This window comes from Hydra vulgaris, chromosome 07 (assembly GCF_038396675.1).
Source record: "Hydra vulgaris chromosome 07, alternate assembly HydraT2T_AEP".
Classification (NCBI taxonomy): Eukaryota; Metazoa; Cnidaria; class Hydrozoa; order Anthoathecata; family Hydridae; genus Hydra; species Hydra vulgaris.
The window spans coordinates 28,603,012-28,616,121 of record NC_088926.1 but is presented as its reverse complement, the minus strand read 5'-3'; the positions used below and the strand labels follow the sequence as shown (position 1 = coordinate 28,616,121).

The 13,110-nt window shown below is 28.0% G+C and overlaps 1 protein-coding gene across 2 annotated transcripts in view; it reads right to left on the bottom strand.

The window, feature by feature from the left end:
* The window catches only part of LOC101240001 (oxysterol-binding protein-related protein 9), a 64,202-nt gene that overhangs the window by 20,954 nt on the left and 30,138 nt on the right, over nucleotides 1–13,110 (bottom strand). For both annotated transcript variants that reach the window (XM_065801564.1, XM_065801563.1), the window contains exons 9-10: nucleotides 9,802–9,846; nucleotides 7,282–7,358 (exon numbers count right to left, since the gene is read on the bottom strand). In XM_065801564.1, coding sequence (XP_065657636.1) covers nucleotides 7,282–7,358; nucleotides 9,802–9,846 — 122 coding nt within the window. The remainder of the gene's footprint in view (nucleotides 1–7,281; nucleotides 7,359–9,801; nucleotides 9,847–13,110) is intronic.

Sequence of the window (13,110 nt, the reverse complement as noted above, 5' to 3'; positions counted from 1 at the left end):
ATTTTTGACTCACATTGATACATTTTGATCTCGTTTAGTTTACAACAAAAGATCGAAATTCCTTTACCCAATCTTTTAAAAAAACCATTTTGGATTTGGATTTGTTTGATCCAAGATTCTAGTAACAGTATTTTAAAAAAACATTAGTTGATACCAAAAATGAGGTAAAAATCATAAAGTTTGTTGCATGACTGAAAAAAAGCTCAAAGATCAGCAAAAAATCATTTTACAATAATCAAAGTATTTATCCATTGTAATCAGCGTAAGATAGGTACAAAATATTTCTCAAGTTAATAAGCACAGTGCTTTTTTTGGTACAAGAACATATTAAGAAAATATCATTGAACAAATTAACTGGATTTGACATCAGAATCAATTTGCGCCAATGCACGAAAATTGCTCTAAATTTAGTCAAAAATCATATAAAGCATAACATCGAATAATCGGCGTGAATACTTCTATAAAAAAAAATTTAAAATATACATATATATATATATATATAGTATGCAAAAAAAAAAAATAATAATTGTAAACTTAAAAATTTTTTTTTAAAGATTGTATCAAAAAAAACGAGTTTTCCATTAAAATTTGAAATTTTATTTTATAGATAATTTTTTTTTTAGATATCAAGTATTGTTTTAAGAACTTATTTGTGTATTGGTGAATTAATTGTTTTTCAAACATATTGAATTTTACACAATTGATCTATTGGTCTATATAATAAACTGCAAAAAAAAATAATTGTACAATTCAAAAATAATGTCAAATTGATCAAATTCCATAGAAATTAATATCAAGTGTGGGGCTTCCTTTAACCTTGATAGCCTCAGCTAGACGATTTGGCATTGGGTTGTCTAATTTTTGGGTCTCTTTTGTTATTTTATTAGCCCATGTGCTCATTATTGCTTCTTTCAAGTCGTCTTTGCATCTAAATGCTTGGTTGACAATTTTCCTGTCCAAAATATACCACAAATTTTCTATTGGATTCAAGTCCGGATTTTGAGATGGCCATTTCAATACATTGATGTTATTTGTGTCTAAGTATACCTTTTTCTCAATTGTTAAGAATCATAATCTGATTGGAACTGTGGCTTGTGGGGGACAAAAATGCAAGACCACCAGTTAGTGGTCTTGCATTTTTGTCCTCTACAGTATCATCATTAATGTAAAGAAAAATAGATTTGTTTTGGCAGATAAATTAGCTTTAAAAATTCTAGAAGATCACAACATCGCAGTGACTCCTCAAACAATCAGAAATCGAATTAGAGAACAAGGATATAAGGTAGAGTAGTTTAAAAACAACCCTTTTTAACTTTTAAACAAAGGAAACGTTGATTGGAAATTGCAAAGAAATCATGGAAATCACGGAAATAATAATAAAATCGTGGAAAAAACTTTTGTGGTCTGATGAGTCAAATACAACCTCATCTCATCAGATGGAGGCCAAAAAAAAAGCTTATAAATTGAATTATTTTCAAGGAAATGTTAAGTATGGAGATGGAAATGTAACCGTTTGGGGTAGTAGGAGTTGGAAAGGAGTAGGAAAATTTACATTTATTGATGACAAAATAAATGCTTCAATGTATTGTGAAATTCTCAAAGCCAACTTGCAACCATCTACTTAAAATTGAGAATGGGAAACGATTTTAAACTCCAGCAGGATAACGATCCAAAACATACCAATAAGAAAATGTATTCTTTGATACAAATAACATCAATGATTTGGAATGGCCATCTCAAAGTCGAAACTTTGAGATGGCCATCTAAATCATTGGAAATTTGTGGTAATATTTTGGACAGAAAAATTGGAGACAGCATTTAGACACAAAGACGACTTGAAAGGAGCTATAATAAGCGCATGGGATCATATAACAACAGAAAAGACCCCAAAATTGGTCAACTCAATGCCAAATCATCTAGTTGAGGCCACCAAGCCCGATGGAGGCTCCACTTGATACTAATTTCTATGGAATTTAGTTAATTTGACATTATTTTTGAAGTGCACGATTATTTTTTTTGTAGCCAATTATATGCACCATTAGATCAACTGTGTAAAATTCAATAGGTTTGAAAAGCATTAATTCACCAATGCACAAATAAATTCTTAAAACAATATCTGATAAGATATCTAAAAAAATTTTTTTTTAATTTTAATGGACAACTCATTTTTTTGATCCTTTAAAATTATGATTTTTTTTGAAGTGTACGATTATTTTTTTTGCATACTGTATGTGTGTGTGTGTGCGTGTGCGTGTGTGTGTGTGTGTGTGTGTGTGTGTGTGTGTGGAAAGTAAAAGATAGTCAAATCAGTAAACAAAAGTAAATCTTTTTTTCTCAAAAATCAAATATTTATTATTAAAAATATTTTTTAATTTCCAAAAAACGCACTAATAAAAAGTATTTTTATATTTAAATAATTAATTAAATTTTAAGCACTAGAGACCTTTCAAAAAATCATCAGTAGTGCTGACAAACACACAAGGAGACACATTTAAAAAAACACAGATTACTAGACACATTATTTAAAAAAAAAAAATTAAGAAACGTATTGAAATTTTTTAAAACAATTAATTTTTTTTATCAAAGCAATTAAAAATCAAAAATAAATACAGTGTTACACAAAAAAAACTCTAAACAAGTTATAATATTCCTAATAGAACAGTTTTTGAAAAATTTGGGGGTTTAAATCCTGCAGCTTTAAAACAAATGATTTGGAAAAGTTACTTTAATTTGATGTAAAACCTGCAGAGAGTATTCAGAGTTTTTAAAAAATTGTCACAAAAATAAAGACTACTAAATTAGTTACAAGAGCATTCATATGCTGAAAATCAGTCATAAAAAGAGTAACTTTTCAGACTGTGTTTTACATTCTCATACAGGTGTCTTATAATTGAGTAAAGCTAAGAAAAAAAACTCCTGTTACTATTAATTCCAACAAAAAAGTCAATTTCTAATTTCAAATTATTTTAATTAATTTTCTAAAAGCAAATTCTTATTCCTGGTGGAGGTTAGAATAATTGGAAGTTAACTGTATCAACTAATTTTTTAAAATAATTTGACGTTAATAAAATCTTTGCCTACTGCTGATAGACTAAATTTGCATTTCTAATAACTTTCTTTATATGATCAATCTAAAAAATGATCAATCTAAACTATGAAATTATTTGTCAAAACTAAAAAAACGTTATTTCATAAATTTGCTAAATAAAAAGCTATGCTCCTACAGAGCAATGCTTTTGTAACCAATAAATTCTTATAACAAGATGCAAAAAATGAAAAGCAAAATTTTTTTGACAGATAAGTATGCCAATTTAGTGCTGACCTAAAATCATTTAGATTTTATGGGCTGAGTCATAATTTAAAATATTCTTTTTGATATTGAAGCAACATGACTTCATTACAGTTTTTCTTAGATCTGCTAGAGAGGTTAAGTTCTGTTTAGAAACATTTGTTTTTAATTTTACTAACAGTTTTTAATGATGTTTAAATTATATAAAATGGTAAATTGGAAGGTAAGCTTGGCTTATCTTCCTGTTGGTGTCCATAATTTTAGATTTATTGTATCATGTAATTGTTATGCTTTACTAATTTGCAAAGAAACTTATTAAAAATATATATTTTGTGTTCATTTTGTTATATTTTCTTTATATTGTTTAGTAAATAAGCTTTGCTGTAAACATAATACTTTTAATAATTTTAATAATTACAAACCGAGGTCCATCAATATGGAATCGTTTCCAAAATAAAAATATTAAAGACCTAAAAAGCATCTCATTGTTTAAACAACAAACTAAAATGCATCTCCTTAATTCCTGACATATATATTATAGTTTACAGTATTTGTTTTCAGATTTTTTTTTATTTATTTTTTTTATTTATTTTTTATTTATTTTTTCTTATGTGTTTTAATTTTATTAAATTTTGTTTTGCATTATATTATTATAGTAAGTGCTGCTCCTGAATAAAAATCTTAAAATTAAAATCTTGATTAATTATTTAAAACTCGCTTCATTTTGATATAATGTATACTTGATTAGGTTTCTTTTTAAGAAACCATCCATAAAAAACATAAGTAGCAGCCTAATTTTTTGTTGTTTTAAATCTGAACAGATCGTTATACTTAAAATAATGCTATAATAAAACTGTTATAAAATAAATCATAATAATAACCTGTTAAAAAAGCAAATATTTTATAGTTTAAAGAATTTGTAAGACTGCTAGTTTTTAAAAGCTTAAAAATAAAGTTACATCTAAAATCATAAAGTCATAAAGTTGATAAACTTTTTTGAATGGTATCTTAAGTGTACAATTGTTTTTTTGAATGGTATCTTGAGTTGCTTTATTGGTATCTGTTTTCACTCAAACTGAAATATTTTTCACACTTTTATTAATACAACGGTGTATATAAAATGTTTATACTTAAGCATTAAATAAAGAAAAATCACTTTAACTCAAACTAATATCTCATATAAGTTTAATTTGATGGGAAATCGAAGTCGAATCACTTTCCTTGGTTCTTGGAAAGTTCAAGTCATTGAAAATTATTAAAAAAAAATATATTTAAAAAAAAAAGATCATTGAATTTCGGGAATTTTAAACCCATTTAAAATTCCGCAGTATATGCAGTGCCATTGGGCCAGCTAACACCCTGATATATATATATATATATCAGGGCCTATTCTAAGAAAATAATTTGGCGGCGGTACCACCTTGTTCCAGCAAACTTTAGCGGAAAATCTGCACTTTTTTCAAATTTTAATTTGAATGGCCCCCAAATACTGTCAACACTATCGAAAACTGTCTAGAATAGCCCCTGTATATATATATATATATATATATATATATATATATATATATATATATATATATATATATATATAAACATCTTCACTTCCTACAAGGCAGCAAGCAACCGCTATTAGAGTTGGAAGTTACTGGTAGAGAAAAAATGAAATTTATAGAGCAAGATAATGATTAACAGATGACTTAAAAGATTGCAAATTATATGAATCAGAAAAACAAGATAAAGGAAGCGAATTCCAAAAAACTGATGTTTGAGGAAAAAAACTAGACAAATAAGAACTTTTGGAGAACTTTAGAACAGTCACAGTAAAAGTATGAGACTTAATAGAATGACGAGTAACAAAAGAATGATTTTTAGTATATGGCACAAGAGTATATGGCACTAGCTCTTTAGAGCAGTACCCATTATAGTATTTATAGAAAAGAGAAAAAGAAGCAACATTACGACAATGTGATAATGGTTGGAGGCATTCCATACAAGGACGGATTTGAGATTTATAGAGATAAAGAATAGAATCCGGAGTAAGAAAGTGGCTAACATGATAAAGAGATGTAAACTTAGCAGAATTTTGCAATCAAATTGATGATCTAGATTATTGCAATAAGGATTACCTGAAAAAAATTGAGTTTTATCTGAGTTAAAGTACACCAACCACTGAGAGCTCCATGCTGTAGCAGAAGTGAGATCCTTTTCCAGCTCAAATGCCCCCTACAAGCAATCAGAGAGTTTTGGCATCAGCAAACAATTCCACCTTAGATGTGAGAATTTCTGGAAGATAGTTATTGTAAATTAAAAAGAGTTTAAGGCCAAGGATAGAACCCTGAGGAACTCCTGAAGTTACAGAATATGAAGAAGAGTGCTGTCCATCGAGAAAAACTTTTATACTATGAGTAGTGAGCAAAGATTTAATAATCTTAAAGTATACATATATATATATATATATATATATATATATATATATATATATATATATATATATATATATATATATATATATATATATATATATATATATATATATATATATATAGATATATATATATTTTTTACTGTAAATCATGCACAAAGTGTTGCTACATCGACTATCTTATAGCCTGACTCGCAACAAAGTGCTGCTACATCAACTGACAAACAGCCTGACTCGCAACGGAGTGTTGCTAAATCAATTGAGGGTTTGGTGGGGCAGGCAGTCTATGAAGTAACAAAAAAAAAATTCCGGTCTTGCATTTTAATTTTTACTTTTTGTCAACAAAATACAGAAAAACTATCTGACAACCAGTTAGGGGTTATATATATATATATATATATATATTTATATATATATATATTTATATATATATATATATATATATATATATATATATATATATATATATATATATATATATATATATATATATATATATTTATTTATATATATATGTAGTTCTATAAATTGTTGAACTTGGGAGTACGGAAGGAAAAAAGTGATTCTTTTGTCAACAAATACGTCAATTTAATTACTTTTGACCTTTGTCCAACATTTCCATGTTGTCAAAAAGCAGGGATGCGGAGTCCCAAAAAGGACTCTGCATTTGAAAGTCACAAAAAGATTACTTTATCCTAGTTTTTGGTATCCAGGAGCTATAAAAATATAAATAAGTTTATGGACTACTAATAGGAAAAAAATTAAGACGTTTAAATTAGAGGAACAATCATTTTTTGAACCCGGAGTATTTAAATATAATGGCGGCAAGGACTCCGGGACTGCAGGACTCCGGGCTTAAAAACAATAAGTTTCAAGTCATTAAATCTTATGAAGTTTTTTCTTATAGCAGATCATAAGTCAACAAACATGTTTAGAGCTTCTGGACACTACAGACTTGGAAAAAGTAGAGAAAAGAAAAAAAAAGAAAAGAAAAGAAAGTTAAAACCATTAATTTAATTACAAATTATTCGTTTTTTAAAAAAACCGCAAATTTAATTGACCAGAATGCTTTTAAAAACATTCAGAATGTTTTTAAAACATTCAGAATGTTTTTAAAACATTCTGAATGTTTTTAATAATATAAACAATGTTTTTATTTTTATTTTTTTTAATAAAATGTTTTTATTTTTATTTTTTTGTACTGTAAATCATGCACGTAGTGTTGCTACATCGACTATCTAATAGCCTGACTCACAACGGAGTGCTGCCACATCGACTATATTTTAGCCTGACTCGCAAGGGAGTGCTGCTACATCAACTGAGGGTTTGGTTGGGGCAGGCAGTCTATCAAGTATTAAAAAAAAAATTCCGGTCTTGCATTTTAATTTTTACTTTTTGTCAACAAAATACGGAAAAACTTTTTGACAACCAGTTGGAGTTGGAGCATAGGTCTGTCATGATCTGTATCAGCACCAGTTGGAGCATAGGTCTACCATGACCTGTATCATGGGCCCGGCCAGCTAGTAGATATATAATCTTAAAAAACTTTTATTAAAAAATAAAATATAACCTTTGTCAGGTCCATTCCAATTTTGACTTGAGATAATAAATGAGTGATAACCGAACCATGAGATTGCATATCTTCATCTATAATAAAATTGAAAATAAATTTTAAAGTTCAATTTTAAAAAACATAATTTTTACTATTTGACTTACTACGATTATTTTATTATTTTTAACTTCAAGAAAAAACTAAATTTTCATTTTAACTTTTAAACAATCAAATACTCATATTTTTATAATTTTTCTCAATTTTTATTATCCATTTTTCTCCACATTTTTTTTTTGTAATTCACAATGTTTTTAAATCCACATATAAAATATTTAATTAAAAGTTATTTCAAATATCAAGTTATTTATCATTAAAAATAATTTTTAAATACGAAACAATTTATATTTATTTAATAATTTATGTAAAAATCTTTGATAATTTAAATAAACATTTGATAAAATAAATATGCGAAACAAGTTTCGCATAATATAAAATCATTAGAAAAAATCAACTTCGAAGTTTTTTATTCCAGACATAAACTATAAACATTTAAAATAACTTCCCTTTAGACTTTGAGTTTTATTTTAGTTAAAGGGATCCTGAAGTACTGAAACAAATTGTTCATATTAGTGTTCATATTAATGATAATGTTTGCCCAAACTTTATCATATTAATGATAAAGTTTGGGTTGAACTTTTTTGACTAAAACAAAATAATAAAAATAAACAAAGAAAAAACTAACTTGGTAGTTTTACTTGAAGCTCACTGTCTCCATGTTAGTGTGTGTTTTTAAGCCGCCATCTACAGAATTTATAATTTATTCAAGGGTGTTAAATTCCAAAGAGTTTTACTATTAAAAATGACGTCATTGTAGGATTTTTTTTTTTTTTTTGAATCAATATTATTTGTTTTTGTTTAATTTATTTTTTTAAATAAGGGGTTATCATTAAACATATGACTTTTCTATAAATTTCGATAATATTTGTACCTGATGAAAAGTTTAGCAAATAAATGTTCTTAATTAAACTTTCTTGAGGTTAAATAATGCAAAATAATTTTTTTTAACAGAATCTTAATAAGAATAATATTCATTTAATACCAATAAATATAATAATAACAATATTATTTAATAAATAAATATAACACAAAACTAATTTATAGCATTAGACAAGCTTGAAATATCTAAAATATTTTATTCAAATTTTTAATGCTAACTTTGAGAAATTTAGAAAATAAAATAACTTAAAAGAAATTCTATAGTCATTTATGATGAAAAAATCTTTATATAATAATAAGTAACTAAACAAATTCTTTAGTAATCTATAATAATAATAATAATAATAATAATAATAATAATAAAAAATACCATAATTTGAAGAAAAAAAGAATTTTTAGATTTCTTATCGAAATTCTACAATGACGTCATATACTAAAACTCTTAGGAATTAAATGCGCTTGAATAAGTTATTAAAATCGTAGATTGTGGCTTATGTTTTAGACTTAAAAACACACACTGACATGAAGACAGTAAGCATCGAGTTAGGCTAAAAAGTTTTTTTTTTTGTATAAGTTAATTATTTTGTTTTAGTCAAAAAAATTCAGCTCAAACATTTTTTTTAAAACATCTTTAATATGAACACAACTTGTCTTGCACTTTGGGATCTCTTTAAGTTTTATCTTTATTATTTTAGAATTCTGGTTTATTAATTTTTTATTTATACTTTTCCTATTTTAATATATTATTATATTAAAATATTATAATATTTAATATATTATTCTTATTAGTTAATTGTTTTTTAATTCTTTTATGTTAAGTTTAGCTTAATTTTGTTCTGCAAATATTTGAAAAACTTAATATTTAAAAACATGCAAAAAGCTGTGGTCAAGTTGTCTTAAAAAAATATTCAAATTGTCAAAAAAATAAGGTGTTACTTTTAGGTGCTTAATATGCAGAAGTTGATGTTTGTTAAGTTTTCCCACCCACAGCTTATAAAGACCCCCTCCCACCATTTATTAAATTTTACTTGTTATAAACAATGAAACAGAAACAAAGACCAAAATCATTTTTAAAATGGTGGATTTTTGTTGGTTCAAGACAAAGTGAATATAGTTATATCTTTGAAACTGTTTGGAATTAGATTATCAAATTTTGGGGATGTTCATAACTTAATAAAATCTTTGAGTGGTGTAAAAATCAGCAAAATCTGAGACTCAGCATTTTATAAAAAAATTTAATGTTTTCACATAGAAGTGCCCTGGTATAAAACACTCTCAAAGGTACCCTTTTTACCCACAGAATGGACCTTAAGGATTTTCAAAAATTTTAAATAAATTTTTTATAAAGAATGAAACCATATCTGGAGAGATAAGCTAGGGCTTTTATTTTTTTCAGACATAACCTTGTAAAGAAACACCTAGTATCTATATAGGTGTAAAATAAGTGTGCGTTGTTAGAATTATTTGTTTGGTGGAACCTAAAGAATAATTGTTATAATTTACAAAAACATTTTAAATATATAAAAAATTAAAACTATTAACCTTTTTCATCTACATCAGAGTCTTTATCTTCTTCAAATTCATCATCTTTAAAAAATAATTAAAAAAAGAAAAAACTTTAAACTTATCATGATCATCATGATCATAATCACCATCACATTACATCATCACACCACATCATCATTAATTTCATTGTATGACTTGAATTTACATTTAGTGAAGTTGCAACCTTTTAAGGTGACTGTTCCTTAGGGTGACAATAGAAAAAAACTTTTTTTGTGTGAAAATTACCACTACATTAAAAGTTGTTCTCCATCTCAATATGAATTCAAAAAGGTCTGAGGTTGTTTTTGACCACTCTAAGAGCTTCATGTTTGTATTTTGAAGCAAAGAGTTTTATAGAGTTTTCTTTGGATAACACAAATTTTCCAAGGGATTATTACAAGCATCTTGTAGAATACCTTACTTTTTATTTTAACAACTACTCTGATAAGTTAAAAGATTTTAAAATTTATCAGCCTAGTGCCTGTCATCCAGTTTATTTTATGGCAGATTTTAACCATGAGCCAGATCTCGTCTTGTTCTCGTTTCTCGTGAGAAATGGGACTTCTCGTGAGAAACGAGAAATAGAAAATTCTCGCGAGAAGTAGAACAAGACTTAAATATTATACTATTTTCCAAATTAAAAATTATTATAATTTACAAAATGCTTAATAATTTGTTTTTTTAATTAATTAATATTTTGACTCCATGATTTTAATAAATCTAATTAAAAATTTAATTTGTTTTTGACAAAAAAAATTAAACTTTTAATTAGATTTTTTTTTAAAACCTAATTAAAAAATTTTAATTAGATTTTAAACACAAAAACTTTTTGTATAAAATGGTGCACTTTCGACTTAATTTCATTAGTTTACCAGTGGAATTCAACTTGACACATTGTTCATATTGAAAAGAAATATTCTTGCTTCATATCAACAATCAAAATTGTCACCAAGAAAAAACAAAATCTGGAGATATTTTCAAAAAACAAGTGACGGTGCTGAATGCAAGGCGTGCAAAAAGTCTTTGAAATAGAAGATGGAAACACAAGCGGACTTCATCGTCACCTCGAAAAAAAAACACAGCCAAGATTACGTTGAGTATTCTGAAAAAACTGACGACTCTCTTCTTCCTCCTCCTAAGAAGAAACAACAAACCATGGTCGAAATGCTTGAAACAAAGTCCAAATTTGACAAAGACAATTCCATTCAAAAACAGTTTGACTCTGCAATGCTGGATTACTTTTGCACTGATCTGGCATCCTTTTCAGCAGTCGAAGGAAGAGGTTTCAAGAAATTGTTTGACATTGCAAACCCTAAACTGAGCCTTCATCACAGAACAACATATTCAAGAAAGCTTTCAATTCGGTCAAGAGAAGTTCAAGCTGGAATGAAGAGCATAATAACAGAGATTACGCCAAATCTAAAAAGTGCTGCATTTACTTCTAACCTTTGGACTTCTAGAGCTCAGGACAGCTACATCTCTTGGACTTTTCATGCTATTGACAAAAATTGGAGACTACATCACTGGACACACCATGTCCAACAGTTCCCAGGCAGACACACAGGTATCTTAATTGAAGGAAAGCTGGATTCTTTCTTAGAAGAACTAAATTTGCCTGCTGATTTGCCAATGTACTGCGTGAATGACGAGGCAAGAAACATGAAACTTGCAGTCAAATTGTCAAAGCGCCTTGACCAATACTTGTGCAACAATCATATTTTGCAATGTGCAGTTCGAGACTCATTTGGAATGACTGCTGGAATGATGCATTGCAAACATGCAAAGATTTGGCTTCTTTAACTCACCAGTCAACAGTTGCAGCTGAGTTGCTTGAATCAGAATCAGACGCTCAAGGAATCAATTTTAGACAGTTACGCCAATCTGTTGACACAAGATGGAATAGTGAACTGGATTACATGGCTTCTGTCCTACATCTAAAGAGTGCAATTATCAGCTTATGTGCATATTTATGAAGATATTTTTTCTTTTAAGACCATCAGTGCATCACAGTGGAAATCAATCGAGGGAGCAGTAGAAATTTTGGCACCACTTAAAGAAGCTACAGAAACGTGGTCGGCTGAGTCTATTCCAACAATTAACACTGTAGCGGATTCTCTTTATTTAATCCATGACAAACTTGATCAATTTATTAAGACGGATGGAAAAAATGGCTACGGTGTCTTGTATGCAAAAAACTTGAAAAGCTGCATTGAGAAAAGATTTCCTCTTTGTCACACTGGAAACTTATTGAGTGCTGCAGCAAACTACTTAAATCCTGCTTTAAAAGGACTTCACTTGAAGCTCTTCAAAAACTTTCAAACAACAAAAGAATGGTTAGCCTCACAGGTTAAGGATAATGTTGAGTGCCAACCTGTTGCCAGAGTCCTTTCAGCAGATTTGTCCCCTAATTCAAAACTGAAGCGCAAGTTAAACGTCAGACTTGAAACACAAGAGCCAACATCTGAACTGAATCCTATTTTGTGCAAAATGTGCCAGTATGAATATCTCCCTGATGCCAAAAAAGACTTTTCGATTCTTGATTGGTGGAAATTGCATTCAAATACATTGCCAGAACTCTCTTCATTAGCTAGACAAATTTTAGCTATTCTAGCAAGGTCAACTAAATCAGAGAGAGTTTTTAGCTCAGGTGGAAATGTCGTCCGATCATCCAGACACAACTTACACCCAGAAAAAGTAGAACAAATCATCTTAATCAGAGAAAACATTGTCTTGTTGGAAAAGTTTGGCAAAAAAATTCTGAATTAATATTTGAAAAAGTTGTTTACATTTGACAAATGTCATTTGTGTCTATTTGTCAAAACCATGTTTACATTTTTTTTTTTACTTGGATTTTAATAAATTTGTGTTCAAAAATTGTTAAATTTCTCGTCTCGTTCTCAGTCTCACGAGAAGTACTAACTTCTCATCTCGATTTCGTCTTGGTTTGAAAAAACCTAGTCTCGCTCATGGTTAGCAGATTTCGTATACCGCTTGGTTCTTGAAATTTCATAACCAGTAATTAATTATCTACATGAGCAACAAGAAGATAACATAAGATGTGTTTTAGGAACGCAATTTTCCATGTACCGATGTTATCGAAGTCAAGTTTTGCTAAGCATTTTTTTAAAATGACTTTGGAGCTTTCAATAATTCACAAATTATGCAAAGAAAAAAGGCTTGTTATTGGTACTTGTCCCTAAAGCAGCTATCATGGTTTTAGCTGATTCATGTCTTAATTTGCCAACTAAATCAGTCATTTTAGAAACTTTCCTTCAGCTGAAATAGAACTTATAAATTAAGCTAACA